This window comes from Oncorhynchus nerka, linkage group LG14 (genome assembly GCF_034236695.1).
Source record: "Oncorhynchus nerka isolate Pitt River linkage group LG14, Oner_Uvic_2.0, whole genome shotgun sequence".
Lineage (NCBI taxonomy): Eukaryota > Metazoa > Chordata > Actinopteri > Salmoniformes > Salmonidae > Oncorhynchus > Oncorhynchus nerka.
Genome location: NC_088409.1, coordinates 69,031,426 through 69,050,572, shown reverse-complemented (window position 1 = coordinate 69,050,572; position 19,147 = coordinate 69,031,426). Strand labels below are relative to the sequence as shown.

Sequence of the window (19,147 nt, the reverse complement as noted above, 5' to 3'; positions counted from 1 at the left end):
TCGATGATGGCTGTTGTCGTGTTGCTGGTTCGAGCCCAGGGAATCAAATCAAATTTATTTGTCACATACACATGGTTAGCAGATGTTAATGCGAGTGTAGCGAAATGCTTGTGCTTCTAGTTCCGACAATGCAGTAATAACCAACAAGTAATCTAACCTAACAATTCCAAAACTACTACCTTATACACACAAGTGTAAAGGGATAAAGAATATGTACATAAAGATATATGAATGAGTGATGGTACAGAACGCCATAGGCAAGATGCAGTAGATGGTATCGAGTACAGTATATACATATGAGATGAGTAATGTAGGGTATGTAAACATTATATTAAGTAGCATTGTTTAAAGTGGCTAGTGATATATTTTCCATCAATTCCCATTATTAAAGTTGCTGAAGTTGAGTGTGTTGGCAGCAGCCACTCAATGTTAGTGGTGGCTGTTTAACAGTCTGATGGCCTTGAGATAGAAGCTGTTTTTCAGTCTCTCGGTCCCTGCTTTGATGCACCTGTACTGACCTCGCCTTCTGGATGATAGCGGGGTGGACTGGCAGTGGCTCGGGTGGTTGTTGTCCTTGATGATCTTTATAGCCTTCCTGTGACATCGGGTGGTGTAGGTGTCCTGGAGGGCAGGTAGTTTGCCCCCGGTGATGCGTTGTGCAGACCTCACTACCCTCTGGAGAGCCTTACGGTTGTGGGCGGAGCAGTTGCCGTACCAGGCGGTGATACAGCCCGACAGGGTGCTCTCGATTGTGCATCTGTAGAAGTTTGTGAGTGCTTTTGGTGACAAGCCGAATTTCTTCAGCCTCCTGAGGTTGGAGGTCCACATGGAGCGAGGAGAGGGACGGGAGCTATACTGTTACACTGGCAATACTAAAGTGCCTATAAGAACATCCAATAGTCAAAGGTTAATGAAATACAAATGGTTTAGAGGGAAATAGTCCTATAATTCCTATAATAACTACAACCTAAAACTTCTTACCTGGGAATATTGAAGACTCATGTTAAAAGGAACCATCAGCTTTCATATGTTCTCATGTTCTGAGCAAGGAACTGAAACGTTAGCTTTCTTACATAGCACATATTGCACTTTTACTTTCTTCTCCAACACTTTGTTTTTGCATTATTTAAACAAAATTGAACATGTTTCATTATTTACTTGAGGCTATTGATATATTATATTAAGTTAAAATAAGTGTTCACTCAGTATTGTTAGTAATTGTCATTCTTACAGAAACAAAAAAATCGGCCGATTAATCGGTATCAGCGTTGAAAAATCATAATCGGTCGACCTCTAATACAGAAGCTATCTTTATTTGGTGAAAGACCAAGTCTAAATTATGGCAAGAGCAGCTCAAATAAGCAAAGATAAATGACAATCCATCATGACTTTAAGACATGAAGGTCAGTCCATGTGGAACGTTTCAAGAACTTTGAGCATTTCTTCAAGTGCAGTCAGTGTGTCCAGTCTTTTGACTGGTACTGTACACATTCAGCAAGGTAATACTCTTATGTTATTACAGTGAGCAGTCGTATATGGAGAGTGTTGTGACCTTCCTCCAAGATGTGGTCCCTCAGGTAAGACTGTTTTAATTGATTGTCGTCTTTTCTCCAGTAACATCAATGTATATTACATTTACATGTTACCATTAACCAGATTGACTAGTTTACTCAGGCTGTCAATGGTATTTTTATAGCTATATTATTAACTAAATCACACATTATCCACAGAGATCCTATTGAAGTTCCTAGATTTAATTCTATGACATGAACAGACTCAGTAATACTTTCATCTGATTTAATTTTGTCTATTCAAGGCATACACAGGTGCACCCCCAACTGATGAAAAAGAGAAAATAGTTTGGGTCAGATTTGAGAAAGCTGACCTCAATGGTAAGTCTAAGAACAGTTTCAAAGCTTCCTCCCTCGACTGTCTTTTGTTCACTCTTGAGGTGGACACACACATTTTGATAACAAGTGATATCTTGCCTCATTATTACCTGGTATTTTAAATCTACAGATTAGGTTAAACCATATATATATATATATATATATATATATATATATATATAAATAAATAACATGTTCTAGAATATTTGGAGTGGACTGAAATATGCTGATAAGTAGCCTCTTCTTACAATGCCTGGGAAGAAAATAGTTTAAATGTGACACATGAATAGTTCCTTTGGCAGGCGTTGTTTGTCAACCATTTGATGGTTAATTTCTTGTAAGGACTTTGAGTGACAGGCCTGATGTATCTCAGCGGCACGTGTGTTTGTGTGTGCGCACACCAGATCTCTCCCTCAATCTGACAGCAGATGTGTTGATTAGACACAGCATCATTGGCTGTGTTTATAAAACATTCTACCACTTTGAAGAGGACTCAATTAGAACTTCACTGTTCCTGCTTTGCATGGTCAATGTAAAGCAAATGGTTCCATAGAGTTGACACACATTCAAAGTAGCTAGGGTTGAATATTATTTAAATAAATGCCCTGGAACACTTAAACCCCAAACATTGTTCTACAATGTGAAACAGTTCATTCAAAAATATTTTTGAACTTGACAAAGACAAATTTTCATGTTTCTTTGGACCAGGATTCATCATTTTAGATAGCAGCAACAAACATAGCAGTAAAATGTATTTTATAAACTGATTATACACAGAATATACAAAACATTAAGAACACCTGCTCTTTCCATTACAGACTGACCAGGTGAAAGCTATGCTCCCTTATTGATATCACTTATTAAATCCACTTCAGTCAGTGTATATCAAGGGGAGGAGATGGATTAAAAGAAGGATTTTTAAGCCTTGGAACAATTGAGACATGGATTGTGTGCGTGCCATTCAGAGGGCGAATGGGCAAGACGAAAGATGTCTGCCTTTTGAAAGGGTTATGGTTGTAGGTGCTGGGGGGGGTTCCTACTGTTTTGTAATCTCAATGTATGTTTGTGGGGAGAGACACCGACACAGATGCATACACAAAACAGGCACATACAACAGTTATGATGTCTGGGTCTCTGGGATGCAGCCTGCTACAGAAATGCCCTGGTTTGGATTAGTCAATTCAAATCAAAATAAGTTTTCATCAGTCTACAGAGTTGACTGAATAAAAATGTATAAACTATCAAAATAGAGTCGCACAGTCCGTATATAAACTCCCAGTAATTTATTGGGTTTTTACCAACGTTTCGGCATCATGTGCCTTCTTCAGGGTAATGTCATAAATACTTGTACCAGGTTATGTAGACAAATAGTGCAATTAGTGCTAGTGAGGGGTGTGTCATAATGATTAAGTTAATTAGTGAAACTGTTAAACTATTATTTTTATGACATTAAATACATTAGGCTTTTGTAATCATATAGAAACATAATTGAATATTGTACATAATATTAGCATCAACAGGGGGAACATATTAGGTGTACGCTAATAAGCTGTAGAAAAAATATATACAATTATAAGACTTGTTCATAAGAAGTGCCTGAGATCAAACTCAGTATTGAGACCACTAGGGGTCAATGTTTTTGGATAGGATATCCAGTAAGCCTCCCTTTGTAGTTGTCGGATCTCGACGTTACCTCCTCTCCTTGGTAGAGTAACATGCTCAGTGCCTGTGTATTTGAGGGAGGAGATGGAATGGTTAGCTTCAACAAAGTGAGCTGCTACTGGGTAGTCAATGTTCTTACACCTGATTGAGCTGCGGTGTTCAGCTATGCGATATTTTAATTGTCTTTTCGTTTTTCCTACGTAGACTTTCCCACATGAACAGGTGATAATAAAAATATCTTATTTTGGTAGTTTTAATAGTTTATTTGCCATAGGTCAGCACCTCCACACAAACACATTTTTCTGGGTGTGCGCCAGCTCTTCTTTTTTCCCCGTATATAAATGTATAACATCCCTGTGTGTTTTGCTGTGTGTCCATCAGATACGTCCCGCTCCCCAGAGTTCCTGGAGATGCACAGTGGCAGCAGTGACCCTCCTCTCTGCCTCATGATTGGTTACGCCGACGGGATGCAAATCTGGAGCATATCCGTGAGTAAAGACCACCTATAACATAAAGACCACCTGTAACACAACCAACTGGTGTTGAAGTCAATAGAAAGATGTTCATACAACGACAACAGACCACAGAGACGTTATCGTATCTGACTTCCAGTACTCCTTGTCCCCCACTAGATGTCAGGATATACCAGGGTGTTACAGCTATTCTCTTCTTAAAACGCTCCAGGCAATTCCAAGTCCTGACAACTTCTGCACAAATGGTGTGCACTAGGGCTGGGAATTGCCAGGGACTTCAAGATACAGAATTATTACGATACTTAGGTGCCGCTACGATATGTATTGTGATTTTTATTGCATTTCGATGTTCCAAACGTATTGCTCACCATATGTCTGCTGCAAAGGGACAAGAGAGAACCATGAGACAACAAGTTTTGATCGTGATGGAAATAAGTGTTGAAAAAGTAGCTCCCTATTTTAAAAAGAAGATGGAGAACAGGCTATGAAATTAAATACTTGAGTTTTGGTGCAGGTACAGCCAACTAGCACAAAAGTTATATTGCGATATTGTCAAAAATGATATATTGTCAAAAATAATATCCCAATATGTAACTATCACCCCCTCCCACATCACTATTTTGCACCCACATGGAGCAGACTTCCGCAGTAGATACATGCACAGGCCTCCACAAGGTGAGGAAAATCATGGAGGTGAGAGACTGGCCACTCATTTCCTCCTCTCCTCCTCGCCTGTCACTGAGGAGGTAGACTTAGCCAACAAGATGGAGGACATTTGATATTCTTAGAAGGTGGTTTGTTTTGATGTGACCTGTCTCATCCCAGGGTCAAATATTTATGATGAATATGGATTGAAGTAAAGTAAGAAACCACTTACTGAGAAACGTAGTAGTGGTAATGGCATTAAACTTTTTCCTGCAATTTCTTTTTACCCAGATTTTTATTCTTTAGAGTTCATATCAAAGCCCAACAAGGAGGGAATGTATTGGCTATTTGAAAGATCTGTTTTGAAACAACCATTTTTTCAACCACAGTAAATTTGTTTCCAGGAATATTGAGAAATTCTCTTGGAAAATCATTAGAGGAATTTGTCAGCTCAAAACTTAACAAATAACCCGCAACTCTGCAACGGCCTCCATTTAGGACTATCAGGTTTCAGGTACAAGCTGTCACAGAAACATGCAAACTTAACATACAGTTTAAGTCAGAAGTTTACATACACCTTAGCCAAATACATTTAAACTCAGTTTTTCACAATTCCTGACATTTAATAGTAGTACAAATTCCCTGTCTTAGGTCAGTTAGGATCACCACTTTATTTTAAGAATGTGAAATATCAGAATAATAGTGGAGAGTGATTTATTTCAGCTATTATTTCTTTCATCACATTCCCAGTGGGTCAGAAGTTTACATACACTCAATTAGTATTTGGTAGCATTGCCTTTAAATTGTTTAACTTGGGTTAAACGTTTTAGGTAGCCTTGACTTGGTTGTCCTTAAGCCATTTTGCCACAACTTTGGAAGTATGCTTGGGGTCATTGTTCATTTGGAAGACCCACCAAGGTTTAACTGATGTCTTGAGATGTTGCTTCAATATATCCACATAATTTTTCATCCTCATGATGCCATCTATTTTGTGAAGTACACCAGTCCCTCCTGCAGCAAAGCATCCCCACAACATGATGCTGCCACCCCCGTGCTTCACGGTTGGGATGGTGTTCTTCGGCTTGCAAGCCCCCCCTTTTTCCTCCGAACATAACGATGGTCATTATGGCCAAACAGTTCCAGTTTTGTTTCATCAGACCAGAGGACATTTATCTAAAAAGTACAATTTTTGTCTCCATGTGCAGTTGCAAACCGTAGTCTGGCTTTGTTATGGTGGTTTTGGAGCAGTGGCTTCTTCCTTACTGAGCGGCCTTTCAGGTTATGTCGATATAGGACTCGTTTTACTGTGGATATAGATACATTTGTACCTGTTTCCTCCAGCATCTTTACAAGGTCCTTTGCTGTTCTGGGATTGATTTGCACTTTTTGCACCAAAGTGCGTTCCTCTCTAGGAGACAGAACGCGTCTCCTTCCTGAGCGGTATGACGGCTGCTTCTTCCCATGGTGTTTATACTTGCGTACTATTGTTTGTACAGATGAACGTGGTACCTTCAGGTGTTTGGTTCATCCTGGTTCATGTTTGGTTCATTTGAGGTCTTGGCTGATTTCTTTTGATTTTTCCCACGATGTCAAGCAAAGAGGCACTGAGATTGAAGGTATGACTTGAAATACGTCCACGTGTACACCTCCAATTGACTTAAATGATGTAAATTAGCCTATCTGAAGCTTGTAAAGCCATGGCATAATTTTCTGTAATTTTCCAGATGTTTAAAGGCACAGTCGACTTAGTGTATGTAAACTTCTGACCCACTGGAATTGTGATACAGTGAATGATAAGTGAAATAATCTGTCTGTGAACAATTGTTGGAAAAATTACTTGTGTCATGCACAAAGTAGATGTCCTAACCGACTTGCCAAAACTATAGTTTGTTAACAAGAAATTTGTGGAGTGGTTGAAAACCGAGTTTTAATGACTCCAACCTAAGTGTATGTAAACTTCTGACTTCAACTGTACATCCTATGAGCTCTGAACAGACTAATTCCTTAATCCTTTCTAAACATCCACAGGCCACGAGGGAAATGACACACTCTTTCCCTCCGCACACTAACACAGGAGACTGTCTGACATACACACACAATGAACAACGTGTCTGTTGTTAACGCACCTCTTCCGAGAATTGAGGAGAGAGACTATAGGCAGCTTGCTACCGATGTGCTACGCTAGCCTGCCTACATGGTACCATCCAGAATAAATGAGGAGAGATGGGCCATAGCCAGCTTGCTACCGATGTGCTACGCTAGCCTGCCTACATGGTACCATCCAGAATAAATGAGGAGAGATGGGCCATAGCCAGCTTGCTACCGATGTGCTACGCTAGCCTGCCTACATGGTACCATCCAGAATAAATGAGGAGAGATGGGCCATAGCCAGCTTGCTACCGATGTGCTACGCTAGCCTGCCTACATGGTACCATCCAGAATAAATGAGGAGAGATGGGCCATAGCCAGCTTGCTACCGATGTGCTACGCTAGCCTGCCTACATGGTACCATCCAGAATAAATGAGGAGAGATGGGCCATAGCCAGCTTGCTACCGATGTGCTACGCTAGCCTGCCTACATGGTACCATCCAGAATAAATGAGGAGAGATGGGCCATAGCCAGCTTGCTACCGATGTGCTACGCTAGCCTGCCTACATGGTACCATCCAGAATAAATGAGGAGAGATGGGCCATAGCCAGCTTGCTACCGATGTGCTACGCTAGCCTGCCTACATGGTACCATCCAGAATAAATGAGGAGAGATGGGCCATAGCCAGCTTGCTACCGATGTGCTACGCTAGCCTGCCTACATGGTACCATCCAGAATAAATGAGGAGAGATGGGCCATAGCCAGCTTGCTACCGATGTGCTACGCTAGCCTGCCTACATGGTACCATCCAGAATAAATGAGGAGAGATGGGCCATAGCCAGCTTGCTACCGATGTGCTACGCTAGCCTGCCTACATGGTACCATCCAGAATAAATGAGGAGAGATGGGCCATAGCCAGCTTGCTACCGATGTGCTACGCTAGCCTGCCTACATGGTACCATCCAGAATAAATGAGGAGAGATGGGCCATAGCCAGCTTGCTACTGATGTGCTACGCTAGCCTGCCTACATGGTACCATCCAGAATAAATGAGGAGAGATGGGCCATAGCCAGCTTGCTACTGATGTGCTACGCTAGCCTGCCTACATGGTACCATCCAGAATAAATGAGGAGAGATGGGCCATAGCCAGCTTGCTACTGATGTGCTACGCTAGCCTGCCTGCATGGTACCATCCAGAATAAATGAGGAGAGATGGGCCATAGCCAGCTTGCTACTGATGTGCTACGCTAGCCTGCCTACATGGTACCATCCAGAATAAATGAGGAGAGATGGGCCATAGCCAGCTTGCTACTGATGTGCTACGCTAGCCTGCCTGCATGGTACCATCCAGAATAAATGAGGAGAGATGGGTCATAGCCAGCTTGCTACTGATGTGCTACGCTAGCCTGCCTACATGGTACCATCCAGAATAAATGAGGAGAGATGGGCCATAGCCAGCTTGCTACTGATGTGCTACGCTAGCCTGCCTACATGGTACCATCCAGAATAAATGAGGAGAGATGGGCCATAGCCAGCTTGCTACTGATGTGCTACGCTAGCCTGCCTACATGGTACCATCCAGAATAAATGAGGAGAGATGGGCCATAGCCAGCTTGCTACCGATGTGCTACGCTAGCCTGCCTACATGGTACCATCCAGAATAAATGAGGAGAGATGGGCCATAGCCAGCTTGCTACTGATGTGCTACGCTAGCCTGCCTACATGGTACCATCCAGAATAAATGAGGAGAGATGGGCCATAGCCAGCTTGCTACTGATGTGCTACGCTAGCCTGCCTGCATGGTACCATCCAGAATAAATGAGGAGAGATGGGCCATAGCCAGCCAGCTGCAGATGTGCTGCTGCATTACATAAACTCAGCAAAAAAAGAAAGGTCCTCTCACTGTCATCTGCGTTTATTTTCATTAAACTTAACATGTGTAATTATTTGTATTTGTATGAACCCCTGGTGAGACAAAACCGTGAAGAGCACTTTTTGCCAGTCCTGTCTAGTCCAGCGACTGTGGGTTTGTGCCCATAGGCGACGTTGTTGCCGATGATTTCTGGTGAGGACCTGCCTTACAACAGGCCTACAAGACCTCAGTCCAGCCTCTCTCAGTTCCTTGTGTAACTCGGGCAGTTGTTGTTGCCATCCTGTACCTGTCCCGCAGGTGTGATGTTTGGATGTACCGATCCTGGGCAGGTGTTGTTACACGTGGTCTGCCACTGCGAGGACGATCAGCTGTCCGTCCTGTCTCCCTGTAGCTTTGTCTTCGACATCTCACAGTATGGACATTGCAATTTATTGCCCTGGCCACATCTGCAGTCCTTATGCCTCCTTGCAGCATGCCTAAGGCACGTTCACTCAGATGAGCAGGGACCCTGGGCATCGTTCTTTTGGTCTTTTTCAGAGTCAGTAGAAAGGCCTCTTTAATGTCCTAAGTTTTCATAACTGTGACCTTAATTGTCTATCGTTTGTAAGCTGTTAGTGTCTTAACGACCGTTCCACAGGTGCATGTTCGTTAATTGTTTGTTTTTCATTGAATAAGCATGGGAAACAGTGTTTAAACCCTTTACAATGAAGATCTGTGAAGTTATTTGGATTTTTACGAATGATCTTTGACAGACAGGGTCCTGAAAAAGGGACGTTTCTTTTGTTGAGTTTATAGTCTATTACCATCTTGAGTTGGGTATAGTTCCTTTTCAAAACCAGTTGATCAAGGATTGGTATTGACCCCAACTGGTCGATTCACTGTTAAGGTGTTTTTCCTCTTCATCTTCCCCTCTTTTTCTGTGGTTTTGGCATGTTTCCGGGACAAGTTTTTTCACTGGATTCATATTAAGTGATGAAAGCTCCTCGGTCTCTAACCTTGAGTGGCTGTGAAGTGTTTGTGACAGTCGCTAAACCAACACCCTCTGTAATGGCACTGACTGCATAGACACACACACACACACACGGGCTGACAGAGGGAGTTTGTTTGTGTATTACTGTCCTGTTAGATAGCCAGGGATCTTTGACTGAAAAGGTATCGCTTGCCAGGCCCCAGGCAGATAAGTCCAAGACTAGCGTGGGCAAGTTGTTGGACTGAGTAGGTGTTGGGGGAAATGACCAGCTTTGAAGAGAGGTGTCTGTGTGGGTGCTGTTATTATTAAAACTAGCCTGAGTACTGTCCCAGATACACTGATATTTTCCCCCGGCTGCCTGGCTATGAGCTTCATCGGTTTCCAAAAGGGTGTAAAGTTATCACTGCTGGTCTGCAGTCTGCTTTGTAGCTCAACAGTGAAAATGGCCCCTGCTTGTGTCCTTAGTACCAGACGTTGCTCTTTGTGTGTGTCCCATTTTGCTTGTTGTGTGTCCCTCATGATGGAAACTAACATTTAAATCAATTGCAGTTATTTTAGGATCCCAAAACCACTTTATTTTTGTTTGAAAGTATTCATCATTATTCACTAATCATATTCATCCCCCACCAATATGTCATGCAGTGTGTCCTGTCTATGTTCACTTGTGAATATGGCCCAGATATTGTGAGTCACAACTGAGGGGTATTACAGATTAGAACAGTGTACAACACACTAGTTTCCATTTGAAAACATCCCACCCAGACCAACAAATGAAATGAATAAAATGAAAAACACTTTTTTTAAACACGAAGAAGAAATTTGACATATTGCTTTGTAGGCAGGCGGCCAATGTAATGGCGGAGAACAGAGATAGATGTTGATGCCTGGCTGTTATGTCACACAGAGCCGTGTAAGGCAAGGATGAGCTGTGGGGTAATGCTCAATGCCCGCCTTATTATTATCCAAACCCCCTCCACAACACACAATCCGGCAAATTCCATTATTCTCCATTTGCCATAGGAATCACACCATAGTCCCAGTTATTCCCTCTATCTGTGCTCTAGTCTAATCTGTCGATTGTCACTGGGCCGAGCTGCACTTTTAATAAAAACAATGGCCCGATTCACCACTTCGAAAAGAGGCTACTAATTGCAAAAAGAGCGTTCATCCTCGGATGTGCTTATCTACTTAAAACACGCGGATTAGGGCAGCAGTATTGTGATAATGCACATTTCACTAATTTATTGCAAAAAAAAAAAGAAAAAAATGGGGTTTAGTGCTTAAAACAATGCACCATTACACACGTCAGAGCCACTTCAGACCACGCAAGTGTTCTGACCTGACTATACAAGCCTCTCTCTGGGGCCTAATGCAGGGGATAACCTTGCATCTCCGTGGCATAGAGCAGGGACACAGCTACCAGATTTATTTCCATTAACAGTTCTCCTTGCATCTCCGTGGCATAGAGCAGGGACACAGCTACCAGATTTATTTCCATTAACAGTTCTCCTTGCATCTCCGTGGCATAGAGCAGGGACACAGCTACCAGATTTATTTCCATTAACAGTTCTCCTTGCATCTACGTGGCATAGAGCAGGGACACAGCTACCAGATTTATTTCCATTAACAGTTCTCCTTGCATCTCCGTGGCACAGGGACACAGCTACCAGATTTATTTCCATTAACAGTTCTCCTTGCATCTCCGTGGCATAGAGCAGGGACACAGCTACCAGATTTATTTCCATTAACAGTTCTCCTTGCATCTCCGTGGCATAGAGCAGGGACACAGCTACCAGATTTATTTCCATTAACAGTTCTCCTTGCATCTCCGTGGCATAGAGCAGGGACACAGCTACCAGATTTATTTCCATTAACAGTTCTCCTTGCATCTCCGTGGCATAGAGACACAGCTACCAGATTTATTTCCATTAACAGTTCTCCTTGCATCTCCGTCGCAGTACCAGATTTATTTCCATTAACAGTTCTTGCATCTCCGTGGCATAGAGCAGGGACACAGCTACCAGATTTATTTCCATTAACAGTTCTTGCATCTCCGTGGCATAGAGACACAGCTACTTTATTTCCATTAACAGTTCTCCTTGCATCTCCGTGGCATAGAGCAGGGACACAGCTACCAGATTTATTTCCATTAACAGTTCTCCTTGCATCTCCGTGGCACAGAGCAGGGACACAGCTACCAGATTTATTTCCATTAACAGTTCTCCTTGCATCTCCGTGGCATAGAGCAGGGACACAGCTACCAGATTTATTTCCATTAACAGTTCTCCTTGCATCTCCGTGGCATAGAGACACAGCTACCAGATTTATTTCCATTAACAGTTCTCCTTGCATCTCCGTGGCATAGAGCAGGGACACAGCTACCAGATTTATTTCCATTAACAGTTCTCCTTGCATCTCCGTGGCATAGAGACACAGCTACCAGATTTATTTCCATTAACAGTTCTCCTTGCATCTCCGTGGCATAGAGCAGGGACACAGCTACCAGATTTATTTCCATTAACAGTTCTCCTTGCATCTCCGTGGCATAGAGACACAGCTACCAGATTTATTTCCATTAACAGTTCTCCTTGCATCTCCGTGGCATAGAGCAGGGACACAGCTACCAGATTTATTTCCATTAACAGTTCTCCTTGCATCTCCGTGGCATAGAGCAGGGACACAGCTACCAGATTTATTTCCATTAACAGTTCTCCTTGCATCTCCGTGGCATAGAGCAGGGACACAGCTACCAGAGTTCTCCTTGCATCTCCGGGCACACAGCTACCAGATTTATTTCCATTAACAGTTCTCCTTGCATCTCCGTGGCATAGAGCAGGGACACAGCTACCAGATTTATTTCCATTAACAGTTCTCCTTGCATCTCCGTGGCATAGAGCAGGGACACAGCTACCAGATTTATTTCCATTAACAGTTCTCCTTGCATCTCCGTGGCATAGAGCAGGGACACAGCTACCAGATTTATTTCCATTAACAGTTCTCCTTGCATCTCCGTGGCATAGAGCAGGGACACAGCTACCAGATTTATTTCCATTAACAGTTCTCCTTGCATCTCCGTGGCATAGAGCACACAGCTACCAGATTTATTTCACAGTTCTCCTTGCATCTACGTGGCATAGAGCAGGGACACAGCTACCAGATTTATTTCCATTAACAGTTCTCCTTGCATCTCCGTGGCATAGAGACACAGCTACCAGATTTATTTCCATTAACAGTTCTCCTTGCATCTCCGTGGCATAGAGCAGGGACACAGCTACCAGATTTATTTCCATTAACAGTTCTCCTTGCATCTCCGTGGCATAGAGCAGGGACACAGCTACCAGATTTATTTCCATTAACAGTTCTCCTTGCATCTCCGTGGCATAGAGCAGGGACACAGCTACCAGATTTATTTCCATTAACAGTTCTCCTTGCATCTCCGTGGCATAGAGCAGGGACACAGCTACCAGATTTATTTCCATTAACAGTTCTCCTTGCATCTCCGTGGCATAGAGACACAGCTACCAGATTTATTTCCATTAACAGTTCTCCTTGCATCTCCATAGAGACACAGCTACCAGCATAGATCTCCGTGGCAGGGACACAGCTACCAGATTTATTTCCACAGTTCTCCTTGCATCTCCGTGGCATAGAGCAGGGACACAGCTACCAGATTTATTTCCATTAACAGTTCTCCTTGCATCTCCGTGGCATAGAGCAGGGACACAGCTACCAGATTTATTTCCATTAACAGTTCTCCTTGCATCTCCGTGGCATAGAGACACAGCTACCAGATTTATTTCCATTAACAGTTCTCCTTGCATCTCCGTGGCATAGAGACACAGCTACCAGATTTATTTCCATTAACAGTTCTCCTTGCATCTCCGTGGCATAGAGCAGGGACACAGCTACCAGATTTATTTCCATTAACAGTTCTCCTTGCATCTCCGTGGCATAGAGCAGGGACACAGCTACCAGATTTATTTCCATTAACAGTTCTCCTTGCATCTCCGTGGCATAGAGCAGGGACACAGCTACCAGATTTATTTCCATTAACAGTTCTCCTTGCATCTCCGTGGCAACAGTTATTTCCATTAACAGTTCTCCTTGCATCTCCGTGGCATAGAGACAGCTACCAGATTTATTTCCATTAACAGTTCTCCTTGCATCACAGCTACCAGATTTATTTCCATTAACAGTTCTCCTTGCATCTCCGTGGCATAGAGCTACCAGATTTATTTCCATTAACAGTTCTCCTTGCATCACAGCTACTACAGATTTATTTCCATTAACAGTTCTCCTTGCATCTCCGTGGCATAGAGACACAGCTACCAGATTTATTTCCATTAACAGTTCTCCTTGCATCTCCGTGGCATAGAGCACACAGCTACCAGATTTATTTCCATTAACAGTTCTCCTTGCATCTCCGTGGCATAGAGCAGGGACACAGCTACCAGATTTATTTCCATTAACAGTTCTCCTTGCATCTCCGTGGCATAGAGCAGGGACACAGCTACCAGATTTATTTCCATTAACAGTTCTCCTTGCATCTCCGTGGCATAGAGCAGGGACACAGCTACCAGATTTATTTCCATTAACAGTTCTCCTTGCATCTCCGTGGCATAGAGCAGGGACACAGCTACCAGATTTATTTCCATTAACAGTTCTCCTTGCATCTCCGTGGCATAGAGCAGGGACACAGCTACCAGATTTATTTCCATTAACAGTTCTCCTTGCATCTCCGTGGCATAGAGCAGGGACACAGCTACCAGATTTATTTCCATTAACAGTTCTCCTTGCATCTCCGTGGCATAGAGCAGGGACACAGCTACCAGATTTATTTCCATTAACAGTTCTCCTTGCATCTCCGTGGCATAGAGCAGGGACACAGCTACCAGATTTATTTCCATTAACAGTTCTCCTTGCATCTCCGTGGCATAGAGACACAGCTACCAGATTTATTTCCATTAACAGTTCTCCTTGCATCTCCGTGGCATAGAGACACAGCTACCAGATTTATTTCCATTAACAGTTCTCCTTGCATCTCCGTGGCATAGAGCAGGGACACAGCTACCAGATTTATTTCCATTAACAGTTCTCCTTGCATCTCCGTGGCATAGAGCAGGGACACAGCTACCAGATTTATTTCCATTAACAGTTCTCCTTGCATCTCCGTGGCATAGAGCAGGGACACAGCTACCAGATTTATTTCCATTAACAGTTCTCCTTGCATCTCCGTGGCATAGAGCAGGGACACAGCTACCAGATTTATTTCCATTAACAGTTCTCCTTGCATCTCCGTGGCATAGAGCAGGGACACAGCTACCAGATTTATTTCCATTAACAGTTCTCCTTGCATCTCCGTGGCATAGAGACACAACAGTTCTCCTTGCATCTCCGTGGCAGATTTATTTCCCATTAACAGTTCTCCTTGCATCTCCGTGGCATAGAGCAGGGACACAGCTACCAGATTTATTTCCATTAACAGTTCTCCTTGCATCTCCGTGGCATAGAGCAGGGACACAGCTACCAGATTTATTTCCATTAACAGTTCTCCTTGCATCTCCGTGGCAGGGACACAGCTACTTTATTTCCATTAACAGTTCTCCTTGCATCTCCGTGGCATAGAGCAGGGACACAGCTACCATTTATTTCCATTAACAGTTCTCCTTGCATCTCCGTGGCATAGAGCAGGGACACAGCTACCAGATTTATTTCCATTAACAGTTCTCCTTGCATCTCCGTGGCATAGAGCAGGGAACACAGCTACCAGATTTATTTCCATTAACAGTTCTCCTTGCATCTCCGTGGCATAGAGCAGGGACACAGCTACCAGATTTATTTCCATTAACAGTTCTCCTTGCATCTCCGTGGCATAGAGCAGGGACACAGCTACCAGATTTATTTCCATTAACAGTTCTCCTTGCATCTCCGTGGCATAGAGCAGGGACACAGCTACCAGATTTATTTCCATTAACAGTTCTCCTTGCATCTCCGTGGCATAGAGCAGGGACACAGCTACCAGATTTATTTCCATTAACAGTTCTCCTTGCATCTCCGTGGCATAGAGAGCAGATTTATTTCCATTAACAGTTCTCCTTGCACACAGCTACCAGATTTATTTCCATTAACAGTTCTCCTTGCATCTCCGTGGCATAGAGCAGGGACACAGCTACCAGATTTATTTCCATTAACAGTTCTCCTTGCATCTCCGTGGCATAGAGGGACACAGCTACCAGATTTATTTCCATTAACAGTTCTCCTTGCATCTCCGTGGCATAGAGCAGGGACACAGCTACCAGATTTATTTCCATTAACAGTTCTCCTTGCATCTCCGTGGCATAGAGCAGGGACACAGCTACCAGATTTATTTCCATTAACAGTTCTCCTTGCATCTCCGTGGCATAGAGACACAGCTACCAGATTTATTTCCATTAACAGTTCTCCTTGCATCTCCGTGGCATAGAGCAGGGACACAGCTACCAGATTTATTTCCATTAACAGTTCTCCTTGCATCTCCGTGGCATAGAGCAGGGTTCTCCTTGCATCTCCGTGGCATAGAGCAGGGACACAGCTACCAGATTTATTTCCATTAACAGTTCTCCTTGCATCTCAGATTTATTTCCATTAACAGTTCTCCTTGCATCTCCGTGGCATAGAGAGGGACACAGCTACCAGATTTATTTCCATTAACAGTTCTCCTTGCATCTCCGTGGCATAGAGCAGGGACACAGCTACCAGATTTATTTCCATTAACAGTTCTCCTTGCATCTCCGTGGCATAGAGCAGGGACACAGCTACCAGATTTATTTCCATTAACAGTTCTCCTTGCATCTCCGTGGCATAGAGCAGGGACACAGCTACCAGATTTATTTCCATTAACAGTTCTCCTTGCATCTCCGTGGCATAGAGACACAGCTACCAGATTTATTTCCATTAACAGTTCTCCTTGCATCTCCGTGGCATAGAGCAGGGACACAGCTACCAGATTTATTTCCATTAACAGTTCTCCTTGCATCTCCGTGGCATAGAGCAGGGACACAGCTACCAGATTTATTTCCATTAACAGTTCTCCTTGCATCTCCGTGGCATAGAGCAGGGACACAGCTACCAGATTTATTTCCATTAACAGTTCTCCTTGCATCTCCGTGGCATAGAGACACAGCTACCAGATTTATTTCCATTAACAGTTCTCCTTGCATCTCCGTGGCATAGAGCAGGGACACAGCTACCAGATTTATTTCCATTAACAGTTCTCCTTGCATCTCCGTGGCATAGAGCAGGGACACAGCTACCAGATTTATTTCCATTAACAGTTCTCCTTGCATCTCCGTGGCATAGAGACACAGCTACCAGATTTATTTCCATTAACAGTTCTCCTTGCATCTCCGTGGCATAGAGACACAGCTAGATTTATTTCCATTAACAGTTCTCCTTGCATCTCCGTGGCATAGAGCAGGGACACAGCTACCAGATTTATTTCCATTAACAGTTCTCCTTGCATCTCCGTGGCATAGAGACACAGCTACCAGATTTATTTCCATTAACAGTTCTCCTTGCATCTCCATTGGCATAGAGCAGGGACACAGCTACCAGATTTATTTCCATTAACAGTTCTCCTTGCATCTCCGTGGCATAGAGCAGGGACACAGCTACCAGATTTATTTCCATTAACAGTTCTCCTTGCATCTCCGTGGCATAGAGACACAGCTACCAGATTTATTTCCATTAACAGTTCTCCTTGCATCTCCGTGGCATAGAGACACAGCTACCAGATTTATTTCCATTAACAGTTCTCCTTGCATCTCCGTGGCATAGAGCAGGGACACAGCTACCAGATTTATTTCCATTAACAGTTCTCCTTGCATCTCCGTGGCATAGAGACACAGCTACCAGATTTATTTCCATTAACAGTTCTCCTTGCATCTCCGTGGCATAGAGCAGGGACACAGCTACCAGATTTATTTCCATTAACAGTTCTCCTTGCATCTCCGTGGCATAGAGCAGGGACACAGCTACCAGATTTATTTCCATTAACAGTTCTCCTTGCATCTCCGTGGCATAGAGACACAGCTACCAGATTTATTTCCATTAACAGTTCTCCTTGCATCTCCGTGGCATAGAGCAGGGACACAGCTACCAGATTTATTTCCATTAACAGTTTCCTTGCATTAACAGTTTTATTTCCATTAACAGTTCTCCTTGCATCTCCGTGGCATAGAGCAGGGACACAGCTACCAGATTTATTTCCATTAACAGTTCTCCTTGCATCTCCGTGGCATAGAGCAGGGACACAGCTACCAGATTTATTTCCATTAACAGTTCTCCTTGCATCTCCGTGGCACAGGGACACAGCTACCAGATTTATTTAACAGTTCTCCTTGCATCTAACAGTTCTCCTTGCATCTCCCTTGCATCTCCGTGGCATAGAGCAGGGACACAGCTACCAGATTTATTTCCATTAACAGTTCTCCTTGCATCTCCGTGGCATAGAGCAGGGACACAGCTACCAGATTTATTTCCATTAACAGTTCTCCTTGCATCTCCGTGGCATAGAGACACAGCTACCAGATTTATTTCCATTAACAGTTCTCCTTGCATCTCCGTGGCATAGAGCAGGGACACAGCTACCAGATTTATTTCCATTAACAGTTCTCCTTGCATCTCCGTGGCATAGAGCAGGGACACAGCTACCAGATTTATTTCCATTCCATCCGTTCTCCTTGCATCTGACACATAAGTAAAGATGGGAAGCAACCTACAATAACCTCAAATATATAGCTGTCCTCCAGCTATAGATACTGTAGGGTCCCAGAACGACGGGATATAGGCCTACACAGCAGATGTGGCGGACATGTTCAAAATGTCAATGTGTCAACACTATTTCCAGAACAGTATCTATCTTCTAACCTATTATTCTTGAGTTACTATATGTTGGGCTATGTTTGATCTCAGTTCTGTTTAAAGCATTTTAGATGTCAGTCATCATAGCTCTTTTGAAAGACATCAGCTGAGCTGACTGACTGGTTATCAGACTCTGCAGCCCGTTCTGTTCTGTTGGCTCGGTCACAGGAAGAGTAGGCAGCTTGTTTGCATCGCAATGCTTTGGGGACCTTTCTTGGTGGCTATTAATGTGCGGTTTGGCTGGCACTTTTGGCTGGCACTTCAGCCCCCCCTCCTCGACAAGCCCCTTTCCACGCAGTTGGAATAGATTATTTTGCTTACAGTGTGAACAAATCTCTCTTTGTTCCGGTCAGGGGCCCCCACATTGTCTTTTGACTTTGCCCTGCTGCCGACTTCTTAACCCTTTAGCCTCCATCCAAACCGGAGCTGTAAGTTTGTGGTTGTGTAGCATTTATATCAGTACTGTAGGTATGTGGAGCTGACTTGGCTCCTCAGGACACTGAGGCTTAATTGGAAGTATGGCCGTATTGATTATCGGAGTGACTATCTCTCTTAACTAGTGGTCACCCCACCGAGCGCATGGAGTTTAGTATCATCAGAAAGAACAACTCCAGCCCTGCTGACTATGGCCAACTGTTAACCGTT

General features: G+C 43.5%; 1 protein-coding gene across 1 annotated transcript in view; it reads left to right on the top strand.

The window, feature by feature from the left end:
- Positions 1–19,147, top strand: part of LOC115141758 (BCAS3 microtubule associated cell migration factor-like) — a 355,332-nt gene that overhangs the window by 4,743 nt on the left and 331,442 nt on the right. Inside the window, 3 exon segments of the mRNA XM_065000321.1 lie at positions 1,523–1,577; positions 1,817–1,892; positions 3,933–4,039. Coding sequence (XP_064856393.1) covers positions 1,523–1,577; positions 1,817–1,892; positions 3,933–4,039 — 238 coding nt within the window.